The 17,905-nt window shown below is 42.9% G+C and overlaps 1 protein-coding gene across 1 annotated transcript in view; it reads left to right on the top strand.

Annotated features, from left to right (window-relative positions):
* LOC132400540 (protein eva-1 homolog A-like) overlaps positions 1 to 17,905 on the top strand; it is a 296,591-nt gene that overhangs the window by 118,040 nt on the left and 160,646 nt on the right. The window contains exon 4 of the mRNA XM_059981585.1: positions 5,396 to 5,548. Within this exon, the coding sequence (XP_059837568.1) occupies positions 5,396 to 5,548 (153 nt within the window). The remainder of the gene's footprint in view (positions 1 to 5,395; positions 5,549 to 17,905) is intronic.

Raw genomic sequence — 17,905 nt, 5'->3', positions numbered from 1 at the left:
AATGCTTTTAATTCATGCTTTATTTGCACCAACAATTTTTTTATGTCTCCAATATCACCTCCAACCTCTTCCTGTTGCTCTTCTTTGTTTGTCTCTTCATCTTCGTCTGATTTATCCAGAGAATCTGATTCCACCTCATATTCACTTTCACTTTCAGTTCCGATCATAGCTGGGATTTGTAGTTTGGGTTGCTCGTGTTTGCGCATGCCCCTTCCTTCACGCATGCACAATTTCTGTTGCTCTTTTATTTGGAAACGGTTGATGTTACCGCAGTTTCCTGTTCTGTATCACCAAAGGTAAAATGCACTTGAGCCCGAGGCTCTTTCATGGCGGCTGGCCTTGATTCTTTTCCAACTTCTGTTGTCTTCAAAGTAGTAGTTTTCTTCTGCTTCTGTTTAGGAGACATATCTTAAGACAATCCTGAGTAGTTTATAAGTAATTTCTAAAAAGTATTTACTAACTTTTCTTCACTTAAACATTATTTTACTGTTTTTTTACGGGAGAGCTTGATTTCCACGTCTCGATCCTACGTCATCACGTGACGTCCCCCACCTTCCTGTCATCTTGAATCAGCCTGGCATTCTCCTCTGACCTCTCTCGTTATCAATGTGTTTTGCCCACAGAGCTGCCACTCACTGAATGTTTTTCTGTTTTTCTCGCCATTATCTGGAAACTCCAGAGACTGTTATGCTTGAAAATGCTAGGAGATCGACAGTTTCTGAGATACTCAAACCATCTTGTCTGGCAGCAACAGTCACTCCACAGTCAAAATCACTTAGATCACATTTCTTCCCCATTTTGATAATTGGTCTGAACAAGAAATGAACCCTTGACTGCTGTATATCTGTGCGATTCCATGCATTGACTTGCTGCCACATGATTGGCTGATTGGTATTTGCATTAACGAGCAGGACTACCTAATAAAATGGTCACTGGGACTAAGTGCAGGAATGATTTGCTAATAACAAATCACCAGTTGCATTTTTAATGTCAGCAAAGGGGGTAAGTAAGGGGGTAGATCTTTGGTAACGCTTATTTAAAACAAACAATGCACCATAAGTGGTTTGATTGTTTTAAGAACGTTTTAAAATTACTTCTTGTGAGCTGCTCTTCCCTTTTTTCACTGTAGCAGGTGGTCTTGCAGTGCTTGCTGAAAAATGATGCCCCAGCAGAGGGCAGATTCATTTTTTAACTGGACTGCGGCACTTGTGTTGATTTGATGTGAGATCTTCCAAGGGCCAGGCAGAAAGCAACATAGTGGCATCCAGTGGGGGGGAAGAGTGTTACTCTCGGTCCTTCCCAGTAAAGCTCTGGCTTGCAGGAGAATGGGGTGGCAGGGGGTGGTAGAAATTCCAAACCTTAGGGCAACGGTGGCTGAAGGCAGGGGGAAATGATGGCTTTGTAGATGTCCCCAAAGCTGGAACTGGAAGAATATATATGTAGGATGAGAGGAGGTTTCAGAGATGAGAGATGAGATTGTGGTGAGGTTTGGAAACAAGGGCAGCACTTTGAACAACACAACTTCACTTTATGTCTCTGTGGGTCACCGGGAATGGCTCAGGACCAAGTGGGACTTGGTTATATGCACAACAGGTTTTTGATGACCTTTAGTTACGGAGGGTAGAAAGGGGAAAACAGGTCAAGAGTACGTCAGAATTGTTGAGTGTGGGGCTGAATGTTTCTGTTGCCATGAATTGAGGTGATGGGAGCAAGAGTAACAGCAGATGCATGATGTTACCAACATGAATTTGCTCAATAATTGCACTTACCTCACTGGGATAGGAGTTGACCCTTTGGACAATCCGCTCAGTTCTCGAATCAGACCATGTGTTTTGCGTAACTTTGTGTAGACTTCACCATAGACTGCTGACTAGATTCTCTGAAGAGCTATCATGTTCCTCATTAAGCATCACATATCGACTAACCAGTCACACCTTTGCCTTTTCCTTCCTTCGGAGATGTTCCTTAAAACATAAATTTTCAACTAAGTTTTCGGTTATCTCCCCTAATAGTTCCGTGTGTGGTTCAGTTGCAGAATTTGACAATGCCATGTTAAGGGTGGACAATGAATATATTTTTAATGACCCTTGAGAGGGACTCCGGTTGCACACATTTAAGTGGGTTTAAGGATGCTAGTTTGGTAATCAAGGCACAAACAAGGCAGAAAGAAAACACAAAGATTGAACTTGGCTTTAGAAATAAAATTTGGCATGTTCTAGCACAGAGTATAGATTTACATAGAAAACTACAGACTTCGCAAGAATCAAGCCTACACCACACTTAAGGTGACACAAAATAGGCACAATCTTTGCCTTCTTGGGGTAGCATGCTTGCTAGAAACCCAATAACATTGTGCCTATTTGAGGTATGGGCAGGAGACAATAATGTCTTATTTAGCTGGAAGGCAGACAGAGGCAGCAAGCTTATTGTGGAATCCAAGACTAGTGTCCTGGTGGTCCAGATGGAGACTTTCTTTTCAGGGTTGCAAATACAGTGGGTCATGTGTGATGGGAATTCTGTACTTGATCACACGTAACCGCGGGATACATGGGCTGACAATTTGTGCAGGGGTTAGAGCCACCCGGTGTAGGCGGGATATGTTCACTTGGCAGATATCCTACCTGACCAGAGAATTCCTGGAGTCCAATCACAAAAGCAACCACGATAACGTGTCAAATGATGAGTGCGGTGTTTCTGCAGGAACTAGGGAAAGGAGATTTAGTTTTGACCATTTTGTTTCCAGGATAGAATTGTGAAAATCGCAGGCGGTAGAATTGTTGACCAAACTTACCGAGGGAAACTGGCAGCTCATCCTCACATTCATACTTGTGGAACTAAATGTGGAAGTCGTGAAATCCTGGCAGTGTTGTGGAAGCAGCAATAAGAGGCACTGAATTATTGTGTAGAGAGATTTCTCCTATTTTGGTTTTTTTCTTCAATACTGCAATTTGCACCACAATGAAACCAAATGTCAGAAGTAGTGTACACTGGACAAAGTGGTAAATGTAAAATGGTTTATTATTACCTTATGCATTGAGGTAGTATAAGACAAAACAACAACACAATGTGTTACTGTAACAGTTGCAAAGTTCAGTGCAGTTAGACAAGGTACCAGGTCATAATGAGGTAGATTGTGAGGTTAAGAGTCCATTCTTATTGTACTAGGGGAACCATTCATTAATCTTATAATAATGGAACAGTAAGAGCCTGGTTGTCTATACCTTCAGGCTTTTATGCTCATTGGGAGGGGAGAGGAGGGATAATGGCAAGACGGGTGGGTAATGCATCAGGATAGGATACTTTTCTGTCACGCATTGACAAAAATTGGTGACGGTCAGAGGGAACATGCCAAATTTCTTTAGCAACACAGACAAAATGCTGGAGGAACTCAGTAGGCCAGGCAGCATCCGTGGAAATGAATAAACAGTTGATGTTTCAAGCTGAGGCCCTTCTTCAGGATTGGAAAGGAAGGGGAAAGAGGACAGCATAAAAAGGTGTGGGGAGGGGGAGGATAGCTAGAAGGTGATAGGTGCAGCCAGGTGGGTGGGAAAGGTAAAGGCTGGAGAGGAAGGAATCTGAGGAAGGAGAGGCAAGTAGACCATGGGAGAAAGGGAAGAAGGAGGGACACCAAGAGGAGGTGATAGACAGATTAGAAGAGTGGGGAATAGAAAAGGAGGGGACAGGGAAAGTATTTTATTTAACTAGAAGAAGAGATCAATATTCATGCCATCTGGCTACCCAGACAGGATATAAGGTATTGCTCCTTCACCCTGAGAGTGGCCTCATCGTGGCACAAGAGGAGTGTGGACCGACATGTAGGAATGGGAATGAGAACCGGATTAAAATGTTTGGCCACCAGCAAGTTCTGCTTTTGGTGAATGGAGTGGAGGTGGCTGAAATTTCAAAAGCCTTCTGAAAGAAGTAGTAACACTGGTGAGGTTTCCATGTGGTTGGATGAGGACATTTTTAGGAACTTGAAGTTGTCTTGATATCCGTACCATTGACATAAATAGCAACATGTGCGTTGCTCCTCTTTCTGAAATCAATTACTGGCTCTTTACTCCAGTTTTGTATATTAAGTGTTGATTAGCAGAGACGGTCACAGAGCAATACAGCATAGATACAGGGGCTTCAGCTAATGAGTCCATGCCAGTCATGGTGCCACCCAGTTACTCCCAATTTGCTGTGTTTGACGCACGTCCCTCTAAGGTAACACACACAAAATGCTGGTGGAACGCAGCAGGCCAGGCAGCATCTATAGGAAGAAGTACAGTTGATGTTTCTTGTTTTGAAGTAATTTAATAACACTCTTAACTGAAAATGGTGCGGATAAAACATTAACCATATAAATAAAAACACAAAATGCTGGCAGAACTCAGCAGGCCAGACAGCATCTATGGGAGGAGGTAGTGATGACGTTTTGGGTCAAAACCCTTCATCAGGAGTGAAGTAACATGGGATGGTCGAGGGGGGATAAGAAGTTGGGGGAGGGATAAAGCAGAGAGCTGGGAAGTGATAGGCTAAAGGGAAATGAGCTAGGGGGAAGGTGGAGAATTATGGGAAATAAAAGAGAAAGAAAGGTAGGGCTGGGGGGGAGATTATAGTGAGGGGGGGAAAGAGAGAGAAAGAGAACAAGATTAAAATTATAGATAGGGATGGGGGTAAGGGGGGGGGCAGGGGTATCAATGGAGGTCAGTGAGTTGAATGTTCATGCCGGCAAGTAGGAGGCTATCTAGGCAGGAGATAAGGTATTGCTCCATTGACCTGCGTGTGGCCTCATCTTGACAGTAGAGGAGGCCGTGGACAGACATGTCGGAGTGGGAGTGGTCTGTGGAATTGAAGTGTGTGGCCACAGGGAGATCCCGCCACTACTGGAGGACTGAGCGCTGGTGTTCGGCGAAACGGTCTCCCAGTCTGCGGCGGGTCTCCCCAGTGTATAAATGGCCCATTGGGAGCACCGGATACAGTATAATCACCCCAGTTGACTCGCAGGTGAAGTGGTGCCTCACCTGAAAGGACTTTCTGGGGCCTGGGATGGTGGTGAGGGAAGAAGTGTGGGGGCAGGTGTAGCACTTCTTCCGTTTGCAGGGATGAGTGCCCGGAGGGAGGTCGGTGGGGAGGGATGGGGGGTGGGATGAATGGATAATGGAGTCGCGTAGTGAGCGATCCCTGTGGAAAGCTGAGAGTGGGGGGGGGGGGGGGGAGAGGGGAAGATGTGGCTGGTGGTGGGATCCCGTAGGAGGTGGCGGAAGTTATGGAGGATTATACGTTGGATATACATTTTCCAGCATCTGCAGATTCACTCGTGTAACCATATAAATAATTTGTTTCCAGAAAACAGATGAACTAGCAAACTGATTTGGTTGGTAGAAAATTTCAATTTCTCTAATTACAGATGAATATAAGAGTAAAGTGGCTTGTGAGGATGACAAACTACGCCTGAACTGTAAACGGAGTATGGTGATAGCCATTTATTCCGCTATCTTTGGCCGGTCACAAGAAGGAAACTTGGAATGTCCTTACTGGAATGTTGGAGTTCCAGCTATAGGTAAGTGTCATATATTCATGTGTACATGCTGAAAGGTTTCACTGCTAATATAATGGCTTCTCTGTAATGTTCCACTGCTGAGGTAATGGTTTCTCAGTAGCAGCAATGTTTGGGTCATGACTAGAGATAATGGGGCATGTGAGCCAATGAGCGGGATGTTGTTCTTTCCTGTGTGTCTGCGAGCTGGGAATTTGCGGTCTTTTGCTGGGGAGAGATGAGGAGAGAAGAAACGAGTAGAGAGAGTTAGTAGACCTCGGACGGAGTGGACCTGGAGTGAGGGTCTGAAGGTCTGCGACGATCAGAGGATGTCGATGGTGGACAAATGGCCTCGTCGTTGAGCTGCGACGTTGCGCATTCGACTGTTTCATGAGAATGGGCCCTTTTTCTTCTTTTTGTTTTCTTTACTAACCCTGTAGTCAAATTAAGAATTATAAAACTCAATCGTTTAATTGCATATTGTGTACTGTTTGTTATTTCATGGTACAGATTTTTAACAGGAGTCATATCGCGCAGCTTCCATTCAAACAAGATTTCTTAAGTTTGGCCAGGCCGAGGGATTATCATTCCCTATATTAAGCGGCTAGCTGAAGCGAGAGGTTGCACACATACTAAGAATTAGCTAGTTGTCCATCTAGGTAGAAGGTAGTAAAGGTAATTGTAGAGTAATATAGAAGAGAAGCAGGCCCTTTGGTCCAATATGCCCATAGAGTCTGCCAAGAACCTATCCATACTAATCCCAGTTACTAGCAGAAGTTCTGTGGCCCAGTATGCTTGACAATTCAAGTGTTCCACCTGTTAAAGGGTGTGGCTTTACAAATAAAGGTATACCAAGACCTCCTTTTACTTTATTCTAAAGAATGCAAGCAACTCATGTAGCTCCCTCACCACTCGATCTACCTGTGTTGCCATTGTCAGGGATATTTGGACTTGTACACCATGTCCCCTTTGTCAGTCTACCCCGTAGTCTCTTCCATTCATGGTGTATGTCCCACCCTAGCTTAAACTCACTCTTCAACGTGAATATGTTTTCTGTGGTTGTAGACACCTCTGACATGGGAAAAAGATCAGGAATTTTACAGACAACATCTGTGAGGAGAGAAGCCGAGTTTCAGGGTGAAGGCTTTCATCAGAACTTTCCATCTGATTTGAAAATGGATTATTGACCTGTAACATTAACAGTTTCTCTAACCACAGGCTGCTCCCTGGCATGCTAATTATCTACATTTTTGTCTTTTTTTTAATGACAGATTGACTGAGCTTACAATCCTATTTGAATGCTCACAGTTAAGGATTAATAGATGCTAATGAACTTGCTCTTACTGAGCTTTCTCTAGTATCTGGCTTTTAAACTTATGTCCTATTAAATTGACGTGCCTTAAAGCAGGGATTCCCAACCTGGGGTCCACGGACCCTTTGCTAAATGGTTTTGGTCTATGGCATAATAAAAGGTTGGGAACTCCTGCTTTAAATCTGCTTTAATGAATGAGATGATGGGGTGAGGTGTGCAGTGTTAAATAAGCTGACGTGTAATATTCTCAGAAATACCTCAGTTATTTACTCCTTTTGGTTCCAAACTTATCATGAAAGGACCATGCTATTGCTGGAATGGCTATAAAATAGTAGACAAATCATTCTCAGATCCCACATATTATCAGAAAGTTACTGTTAGTATTTCACTAAATTTAAACCATTGATTTGAACTGAAGAATTTACCTTGTTATTAACTCTGTATCTGTTCAACTGTTAGAATGTTCACCATCTTTGTTCAAATAATAGTTTGATCAGTCATACAGGGGAAGGGATTGGTCCTAGTTCAGTTGAATTAAGAGTAACAGCTGTTAAATTCTTCATCTTCAGTATAGTCATCTTCTAAGATCTCCGATATTCTGATACAACTAGAGACTTGTATAATATTGCTGATGCACAACAGCTTATTTGAATTGGTTTTTGGTAGATTGTTGTCAATGGTGTCCTTAAAACAGAATTAATGCTGTTTTAATTAAACTATCTAATTTCAGTTGATCATATTCGTTTCTATCTTATGATAATTTAATTTGACTCATTTGAAAATGTCTGTATCTTTAAACGAAGAAAAGTTAATTTGCATTTTATGCTGACCTTTACTTCTCAGTCAATAGATTATAAATTAGGGTTTAATGAACTATAATCCAAATTTTCACTGTCAAATAATATCTCCAAAGTTAAATGTAATCATGTGATTGTTTAATAGAGGCAGAATTTGAAAACTAGCATCCATGAGTGTGCCTGTTACCTTTGGCATGATTGTAGAAGGGAGAAAATATGATTGGAAAACACACAATTAAACAGTTTATCCAAACGAAATAAAATAAATTGTACTTTAGCAACGATTTTAATTTGAAAATCACATTATTATGTTTACAAACTCAGAAAGAATATATTATGATATTTCTAATGTAAAGATGATACATAATGATGGTGTTTAATGGAGTGTGATAGAGGCCTTCTGCTCTTTGTGCAGTCAGATTGGATAATACAATCAATTGTGGATACCAGACAGAAAACCAAAGGACACAGGAATGGTTAGCTTACTTGGCCTATCGAGTCTGTCCCAACAGAAGCCAAAAATCAGATAATCATCTAATTATCTGGATAGACAGGGTCTGATTAGGAGTAGTCAACATGGATTTGTGTGTGGAAGGTCATGTTTGACAAATCTTATTGAATATTTTGAAGAGGTTACTAGGAACGTTGACGAGGGTAAAGCAGTGGGTGTTGTCTATGTGGACTTCAGTAAGGCTTTTGACAAGGTTCCACACGGAAGGTTAGTTAGGAAGGTTCAATCGTTAGGCATTAATATTGAAGTAGTGAAATGGATTCAACAGAGGCTGGATGGGAGATGCCAGAGAGTAGTGGTGGATAACTGTTTGTCAGGTTGGAGGCCAGTGACCAGTGGTGTGCCTCAGGGATCTGTACTGGGTCCAGTGTTGTTTGTCATATACATTAATGATTTGGATGATGGGGTGGTAAATTGGATTAGTAAGTATGCAGATGATACTAAGATAGGTGGCATTGTGGGTAATGAAGTAGGTTTTCAAAGCTTGCAGAGATATTTAGGCCAGTTAGAAGAGTGGGCTGAAAGATGGCAGATGGAGTTTAATGCTGATAAGTGTGAGGTCCTACATTTTGGTAGGAATAATCAAAATAGGACATACATGGTAAATGGTAGGGCATTGAAGAATGCAGTAGAACAGAGTGATCTAGGAATAATGATGCATAGTTCCCTGAAGGTGGAATCTCATGTGGATAGGGTGGTGAAGAAAGCTTTTAGTATGCTGGCCTTTATAAATCAGAGCATTGTGTATAGGAGTTAGGATGTAATGTTAAAATTTTACAAGGCATTGCTGAGGCCAAATTTGGAGTATTCTGTACAGTTCTGGTCACCAATTTATAGGAAAGATGTCAACAAAATAGAGAGAGTACAGAGGAGATTTACAAGAATGTTACCTGGGTTTCAGCACCTAAGTAACAGAGAAAGGTTGAATAAGTTAGGTCTTTATTCTTTGGAGCGTAGAAGGTTGAGGGGGGACTTGATAGTGGTATTTAAAATTATGAGCGGGATAGATAGAGTTGACGTGGTTAGGATTTTTCCATTGAGAGTAGGGGAGATTCAAACAAGAGGACATGAGTTGAGAGTTAAGGGGCAAATGTTTAGGGGTAACACAAGGGGGAACTTTCTTTACTCAGAGAGTGGTAGCTGTGTGGAACGAGCTTCAAGTAGAAGTGGTAGAGGCAGGTTCAGTATTGTCATTTAAAAAAAATTGGATAGTTATATGGACAGGAAAGGAATGGAGGGTTATGGCTGGAGTGCAGGTAGGTGGGACTAGGTGAGAGTAAGTGTTCGGCAAGGACTAGAAGGGCTGAGATGGCCTGTTTCCATGCTGTAATTGTTATATGGTTATAGAAACATAGAAAATAGTTGCAGGAGTAGGCCATTTGGCCCTTCGAGCCTGCACCGCCATTCAGTATGATCATGGCTGATCATCCAACTCAGATCCCTGTACCTGCTTTCTCTCCATACCCCTGATTCCTTTAGCCACAAGGGCCATATCTAACTTCCTCTTAAATATAGCCAATGAACCGGACTCAACTGTTTCCTGTGGCAGAGAATTCCACAGATTCACCACTCTCTGTGTGAAGAAGTTTTTCCTCATCTCGGTCCTAAAAGGCTTCCCCTTTATCCTTAAACTGTGACCCCTCGTTCTGGACTTCCCCAACATCAGAAACAATCTTCCTGCATCTAGCCTGTCCAATCCCTTTAGAATTTTATACGTTTCAATTAGATCCCCCCTCAATCTTCTAGATTCCAGTGAGAATAAGCCTAGTTGATCCAGTCTTTCTTCATATGAAAGTCCTGCCGTCCCAGGAATCAATCTGGTGAACCGTCTCTGTACTCCCTCTATGGCAAGAATGTCTTTCCTCAGATTAGGGGACCAAAACTGCACACAGTATTCTAGGTGCGGTCTCACCAAGGCCTTGTACAACTGTGGTAGAACCTCCCTGCTCCTGTACTCAAATCCTTTTTGCTATGAATGCCAAAATACCATTTGCCTTTTTCACCACCTGCTGTACCTGCATGCCCACCTTCAATGACTGGTGTACAATGACACCCAGGTCTCATTGCACCTCCCCTTTTCCTATTCGGCCACCGTTCAGATAATAATCTGTTTTCCTGTTCTTGCAACCAAAGTGGATAACCTCACACTTATCCACATTAAATTGCATTTGCCTTGAATTTGCCCACTCACCTAACCTATCCAAGTCACCCTGCATCCTCTTAGCATCCTCCTCACAGCTAACACTGCTGCCCAGCTTTGTGTCATCCGCATTCTTGGAGATGCTGCATTTAATTCCCTCCTCTAAATCATTAATATATATTGTTAACAACTGAGGTCCCAGCACTGAGCCTTGCAGTACCCTGCTAGTCACTGCCTGCCATTCTGAAAAGGTCCCGTTTACTCCCACTCTTTGCTTCCTGTCTGCCAACCAATTCTCGATCCACATCAATACCATACCCCCAATACCGTGTGCTTTAAGTTTGCATGCTAATCTCCTGTGTGGGACCTTGTCAAAAGCCTTTTGAAAATCTAAATATACTACATCCACTGACTCTCCCCCATCCACTCTACTAGTTACATCTTCAAAAAATTCTATAAGATTCGTCAGACATGATTTTCCTTTTACAAATCCATGCTGACTTTGTCCGATGATTTCACCTCTTTCCAAATGTGCCGTTATCACATCTTTGATAACTGACTCTAGCATTTTCTCCACCACCGATGTCAGACTAACCGGTCTATAATTCCCCGGTTTCTCTCTCCCTCCTTTTTTAAAAAGTGGGGTTACATTAGCCACCCTCCAATCCTCAGGAACTAATCCAGAATCTAAGGAGTGTTGAAAAATTATCACTAATGCATCCACTATATCTTGGGCTACTTCCTTAAGCACTCTGGGATGCAGACCATCTGGCCCTGGGGATTTATCTGCCTTTAGTCCCTTCAATTTACCTAACACCACTTCCCTACTAACATGTATTTCCCTCAGTTCCTCCATCTTACTAGACTCTCGGTCCCTTACTAATTCCGGAAGATTATTTATGTCCTCCTTAGTGAAGACAGAAACAAAGTAGTTATTCAATTGGTTTGCCATGCCTTAGTTCCCTATGATCAATTCACATGTTTCTGACTGTAAAGGACCCATATTTGTCTTGACCAATCTTTTTCTTTTCACATATCTATAAAAGCTTTTACAGTCAGTTTTTATGTTCCCTGCCAGCTTTCTCTCATAATCTTTTTTTCCCTTTCCTAATTAAGCCCTTTGTCCTCCTCTGCTGGTCTCTGAATTTCTCCCAGTCCTCAGGAGTGCTGCTTTTTTTTTGCTAATTTATATGTTTCTTCTTTGGACTTGATACTATCCCTAATTTCCCTTGTCAGCCATGGGTGCACTACCTTCACTGGTTTATTCTTTTGCCAGACTGGGATGAACAATTGTTGTAGTTCATCCATGCAATCTTTAAATGCTTGCCATTGCATATCCACCGTCAACCCTTTAAGTATTATTTGCCAGTCTATCTTAGATAATTCACATCTTATACCTTCAAAGTTACCCTTCTTTAAGTTCAGAACCTTTGTTTCTGAATTAACTATGTCACTCTCCATCTTAATGAAGAATTCCACCATATTATGGTCACTCTTACCCAAGGGGCCTTGCACGACAAGATTGCTAACTTACCCTTCCTCATTGCTCAATACCCAATCTAGAATGGCATGCTCTCTAGTTGGTTCCTCAACATATTGGTTCAGAAAACCACCCCGTATACATTCTAAGAAATCCTCTTCCTCAGCACCCTTACCAATTTGGTTCACCCAATCTATATGTAGATTGAAGTCACCCATTATAACTACTGTTCCTTTATTGCACGCATTTCTAATTTCCTGTTTAATGCCATCCCCAACCTCACTACTACTGTTAGGTGGACTGTACACAACTCCCACCAGCGTTTTCTGCCCCTTAGTGTTATGCACCTCTACCCATATCGATTCCACATCCTCCAGGCTAATGTCCTTCCTTTCTATTGCGTTAATCTCCTCTCTAACCAGCAATGCTACCCCACCTCCTTTTCTTTCCTGTCTATCCCTCCTGAATATTGAATATCCCTGAATGTTGAGCTCCCATCCTTGGTCACCCTGGAGCCATGTCTCTGTGATCCCAACTATATCATATTCATTAATAACTATCTGCACATTCAATTCATCCACCTTGTTATGAATGCTCCTCACATTGACACACAAAGCCTTCAGGCTTGTTTTTACAACACTCTTAGCTCTTATACAATTATGTTGAAAAGTGGCTCTTTTTGCTTTTTGCCCTGGATTTGCCTGCCTGCCATTTTTACTTTTCACCTTACTACTTTTTGCTTCTACCCTCATTTTACACCCCTCTGTCTCTCTGCACTTGTTCCCATCCCCCTGCCGCATTAGACAATAGACAGTAGGTGCAGGAGTAGGCCATTCGACCCTTCTAGCCAGCACCACCATTCACTGTGATCATGGCTGATCATACACAATCAGTACTCCGTTCCTGCCCTCTCCCCATATCCCTTGACCCCGCTATCTATAAGAGCTCTATCTGTCTCTTGAATGCATCCAGAGACTTGGCCTCCACTGCCTTCTGGGGCAGAGCATTCCACATATCCACCACTCTCTGGGTGAAAAAGTTTTTCTGCATCTCTGTTCTAAATGGCCTACCCCTTATTCTTAAACTGTGGCCTCTATTTCTGGACTCACCCATCAGCGGGAACATGCTTCCTGCCTCCAGTGTGTCTAATCCCTTAATAATCTTATATGTTTCAATCAGATCCCCTCTCATCCTTCTAAATTCCAGTGTATACAAGCCCAGTCACTCCAATCTTTCAACCTATGACAGTCCCGCCATTCCGGGAATTAACCTTGTGAACCTATGCTGCACTCCCTCAATAGCAAGATTGTCCTTCCTCAAATTTGGAGACCAAACTGCACACAATACTCCAGGTGGGGTCTCACCAGGGCCCTGTACTGCTGCAGAAGGACCTCTTTACTCCTATACTCAATTCCTCTTGTTATAAAAGCCAGCATGCAATTAGCCTTCTTTACTGCCTGCCGTACTTGCATGCTTGCTTTCATTGACTGATGTACAAGAACACCTAGATCTTGTTGTACTTCCCCTTTTCCTAACTTGACTCCATTTAGATAGTAATCTGCCTTCCTGTTCTTGCCACCAAAGTGGATAACCTCACATTTATCCATGTTAAACTGCATCTGCCATACATTTGCCCACTCACCCAACCTGTCCAAGTCACCCTGCATTCTCATAACATCCTCCTGACATTTCACACTGCCACCCAGCTTTGTGTCATCAGCAAATTTGCTAATGTTACTTTTAATCCCTTCATCTAAATCATTAATGTATATTGTAAACAGCTGCGGTCCCAGCACCGAACCTTGCGGTACCCCACTGGTCACAGCCTGCCATTTCAAAAGGGACCCATTAATCACTACTCTTTGTTTTCTGTCAGCCAGCTAATTTTCAATCCATGTCAGTACTCTGCCCCCAATACCATGTGCCCTAATTTTGCCCACTAATCTCCTATGTGGGACTTTATCAAAAGCTTTCTGGAAGTCCATGTACACTATATCCACTGGCTCTCCCTTGTCCATTTTCATAGTTACATCCTCAAAAATCTCCAGAAGATTAGTCAAGCATGATTTTCCCTTCATAAATCCATGCTGACTTGGACTGATCCTTCTACTGCTATCCAAATGTGTCGTAATTTCCTCTTTTATAATTGACTCCAGCATCTTTCCCACCACTGACGTCAGGCTAACCGGTCTATAATTCCCTGTTTTCTCTCTCCCTCCTTTCTTGAAAAGTGGGACAACATTAGCCACCCTCCAATCAGCAGGAACTGTTCCTGAATCTGTCGAACTATAGATCTGTAGAATCTATAGAATCATTAGATTAAAGCCTCCTGAACAGCAGTAGCAAATGCTCCCCCTAGGACATTGGTTCCAGTCCAGCCCAGGTGCAGACCGTCCTGTTTATACCACCTCCCCCAGAACTGGTTCCAATGCCCCAGAAATTTGAATCCCTCCCCTTTGCCCCATTTTTCAAGCCACGTATTCATCTGAAATATCCTCCTATTTCTACTCTGACTAGCACATGGCACTGGTAGTAATCCGGAGATTATTACCTTTGTGTTCCTAATTTTTAGTTTATCTCCTAACTCCCTAAATTCACCTTGTAGGACCTCATCCCATTTTTTACCTATATCCTTGGTACCTATGTGCACCATGACCACTGGCTGTTCACCCTCCCATTCCAGAATGTTCTGCAGCCGCTCAGAGACATCCTTGACCCTTGCACCAGGGAGGCAACATACCATCCTGGAGTCTCATTTGCGGCAGCAGAAACTCCTATCTATTCCCCTTACAATCGAATCCCCTAACACTATAGCTCTCCCACTCCTTTTCCTTCCCACCTGTGCCGCAGAGCCACCCATGGTGCAATGAACTCGGCTACTGCTGCTTTCCCCTGATGAGACATCTCCCCTAACAGTATCCAAAGCAGTATATCTGTTTAGGAGGGAGATGACCTCAGGGGACTCCTGCACTACCTGCCTACTGCTACGCTGTCTAGTGGCCACCCCTTCCCTTTCTGCCTGTGTAGCCTTTACCTGTGGTGTGGCCAACTCACTGAACGTGCTATTCACAACTTTCTCAGCATCGCAGATGCTCCAGTATGAATCCAATCGCAGCTCCAGATGCTCAGTGAGGTCTGCCAGAAGCTGCAGTTGGTCACAATTCCTGCACACATAGTCGTCAGGGACACTGGAAGTATCCCTGATTTCCCACATATGGTTAAAAAGTGACAATGAATTATAATACTTCTCCTAGTACAATGCCAAGATTTGAGAAGTTATGTAAGATAGTGATACCTTTATGTAAAAAATAAGAAATAATTTTCATGGGCATAGCTTACAGCAACTGTGCTTTCATTCTTTTCTGTTTTTTTTTACACACTGAAATGTAGAGCTGACTGAAGATTTGTACAACAAATCTCCTTCCCTGTAGCCCCAGGGTCATGAAACCTGTATTGGACATTGTAATAAATAACTTTGGAGTATTTAGATCTGATCATTTTCTCAGCATGTGCAAGGGAACTTAAATTTATCACTTTTACAGTAAAAATCCACCATCAATTCTTTCAAAGGCAATCGTAAGAGCGGAGCTGTTTCTGAGATGGAGCTGTTAGTGCATACCACCATTCTCTCCAAGCCACGCAGTACCTGAAATGTCTCCACGCACACAGCCTTTGTTGCCGTGTAGCTAGAATTGCACAGCTAAAGGAGTTTACCAAACATGAACAACTTTCTTTGTTGTAGTGTATTTTATTATACCCCAATTAAATCAAAAGTACGTAATTTTTCAAATTTCATTTTATATATTCATAGTATACATATTGCAAAAAAAATTTACAAGGCCGTGTAGATTTCAAGCTGAGTAAAAATCTCCTGCTCAGAGCAATGATTGGTTCACACAGATATTTTTAAAAAATTGGAAGGAACTTTGGTGCATTCTAAAATGTATAAAATTCACGCTCTTCTGTGTGTATTGTAATGCTCGTGCATACATGGGCATGTGTGTAGGTGATGCTATTGTGAACTCTGAGTCTATGCATTGGGAGTGTTTAAAGCTGCTAGCGGTCCAAACACACCTGCTCCATCAACCTCCTGGTCTTATGGGCCACATTGACCACCTCAGAACCCACAAAACCGGAGCGGAACATGTCATCCTTGATCCCAAGGTACTGCCTAAGAAGGTTATCTATCTTAACTAAACACCCTGAAGTGTTTTTTTTCATGCATTTCCAGAAACCGATGAGATGGCTCTAAATGATCAGGTTATTTTCAGACAGCAGTGAAGCCAGCTGCTGTGGTGCTCCTCACCAAAGGTCACATTCCATTTGTTTCAATAAACATTTTACTGATGTATTTTACTGATTTTACTGATATTAATCTGTGGCCCTGAATCTGGTCATGCAGCAAGTGTTATTAAGTTGGCACAGAGCGTGGCTTGCATTTGGAATCCTCTGCCTTGTTTCATTGTGAATGAATGCATAAATTTATTCGGAAAGGAATTGAAGTTATTTGACAAAAGGAGAAATATTGAAGTGTTTGAGAGCTGCCAAGCAAGTAAGAGTTAGTACATATACCTCGTGAAGAATTACTAGAACAATTATAAGTTTGATGTCTGTTTCTGTGGCATACTCCATCATTTTGCGATCTAAAACAGTTTTCAGATTCCTCATAAAAACTGCCAAGCGATAATATTAGACATTATTGCAAATTCTTATCCAAATACAATGGTATGAATCGGTATATTATAAACTCTGATTAGAATGCGTACCAACTAACTGCCAGCAGAATTTGTGGATTCTGTAATATTAGGCCTATATTCCTGTCATCAGGGCTGAGTGTCACCTTACACACTTAACATTTTTCCCTTTTTCTTGGCTTAGAAATCAGGAAGGAAGGAAGGAGGGAAGCAGTGTGTTCGCAGGTGAAGTGTGCCGAGGGTAATTCACACGATAACCTTTAGAGAGTGGGAGAAATGAATGTGGTGGAATGCCTGCAGAGGTTTCAGGGAGGACATCGGACAATACAGCACAGGAATGGGCCCTGTGGTCCACAATGTCTTTACCATGAGTTCTCAACCTTTTACCAATAACCGAGGCATCTGTGGACCCCAGTTTGGGAACCCTGGTCTATATGGATCATGATGCCAATCCATCGTCAATATTCCTCTACTTTCTGCCTGTTAATTTGCCTGTCCAAATGCCTCTTAAATGTTGCCGGTGCATCTGTTTCCACTATTTCTCATGGCAGCTTGTGCCAAGTACCTGACATTCTCTGTGTTTTTAAAAAAAAAATCTAGCCTCATAAATCTGCCCTAAAGTTTTCCCCTCTCACCTTAAATCGATGCCCTCTGGTCTCTGATATTTCTATGCTCAGATAAAGACTCTGACTATCTACCCTATCTATGCCTCTGTCATGGTCCAGTCCGTGAAATCCGCGCTCCGGTTCATGGTCCGGTCTGTGAGTTCTGGACTCCGGGTCTTCTGACTGTCCATTGTTTCAGTTGGACTTAATCACAGGCACCTGTTTCTCATATTGAGGCTGGAATATAAGTGGCCCTGAGTTTGTGTGTGGTTGCTGGTTTGTCTCATTGGTATCCTGTCCTTGCCTCTGTGGGGTAAGTCAGGCTGTTCTTGCTGTTACCCTACGGTGCGATCTGTCCTTGCCTCCATGGGGTAAGTCAGGCTGTCCTTGCTGTTACCCTGAGGCTGGACTGTTCCCTTCCTTCTCTCTAAAGCCTGGCTTGTAGCCCTGCCGGCTACCCACGCCAACAGAAAGAGCTATCTATCGGTGAGTTTGGAGCTGTCTCTTTGTGACCCTGTGTTTAGTGTCCTTGTATGAGTCCTGGCCCTATGCCCTGTTCCCAAGGGGGGGTCCTGACTCTGTGTAAAGACCTGACCCTACGTCCTGTTCCCAAGGATGTGTCCCGGCTCTGTGTTCTGTGCTCAAGTCCAAGACTCCGAGGAGGTTCCAGTCCGCGTCCAAGTCGTAGCCTAGGCCCTGAGTCCTGGTCTTGTCCAGGGCTAGTGTCCGTGTCCAGCTGCGCCTCTCCCCGCTTCTGCTTTGCTCTCCCTCGACCTAGGCTCAGCGTTCCTGCTCTCCCTCGACCTCAGCTCTTCATTCCTGCTCTCCCTCAATCAAGACCA

Source organism: Hypanus sabinus, chromosome 10, assembly GCF_030144855.1.
Source record: "Hypanus sabinus isolate sHypSab1 chromosome 10, sHypSab1.hap1, whole genome shotgun sequence".
Classification (NCBI taxonomy): Eukaryota; Metazoa; Chordata; class Chondrichthyes; order Myliobatiformes; family Dasyatidae; genus Hypanus; species Hypanus sabinus.
The sequence above is the reverse complement of the archived record's forward strand: the minus strand, read 5'-3'. Positions and strand labels throughout refer to the sequence as shown.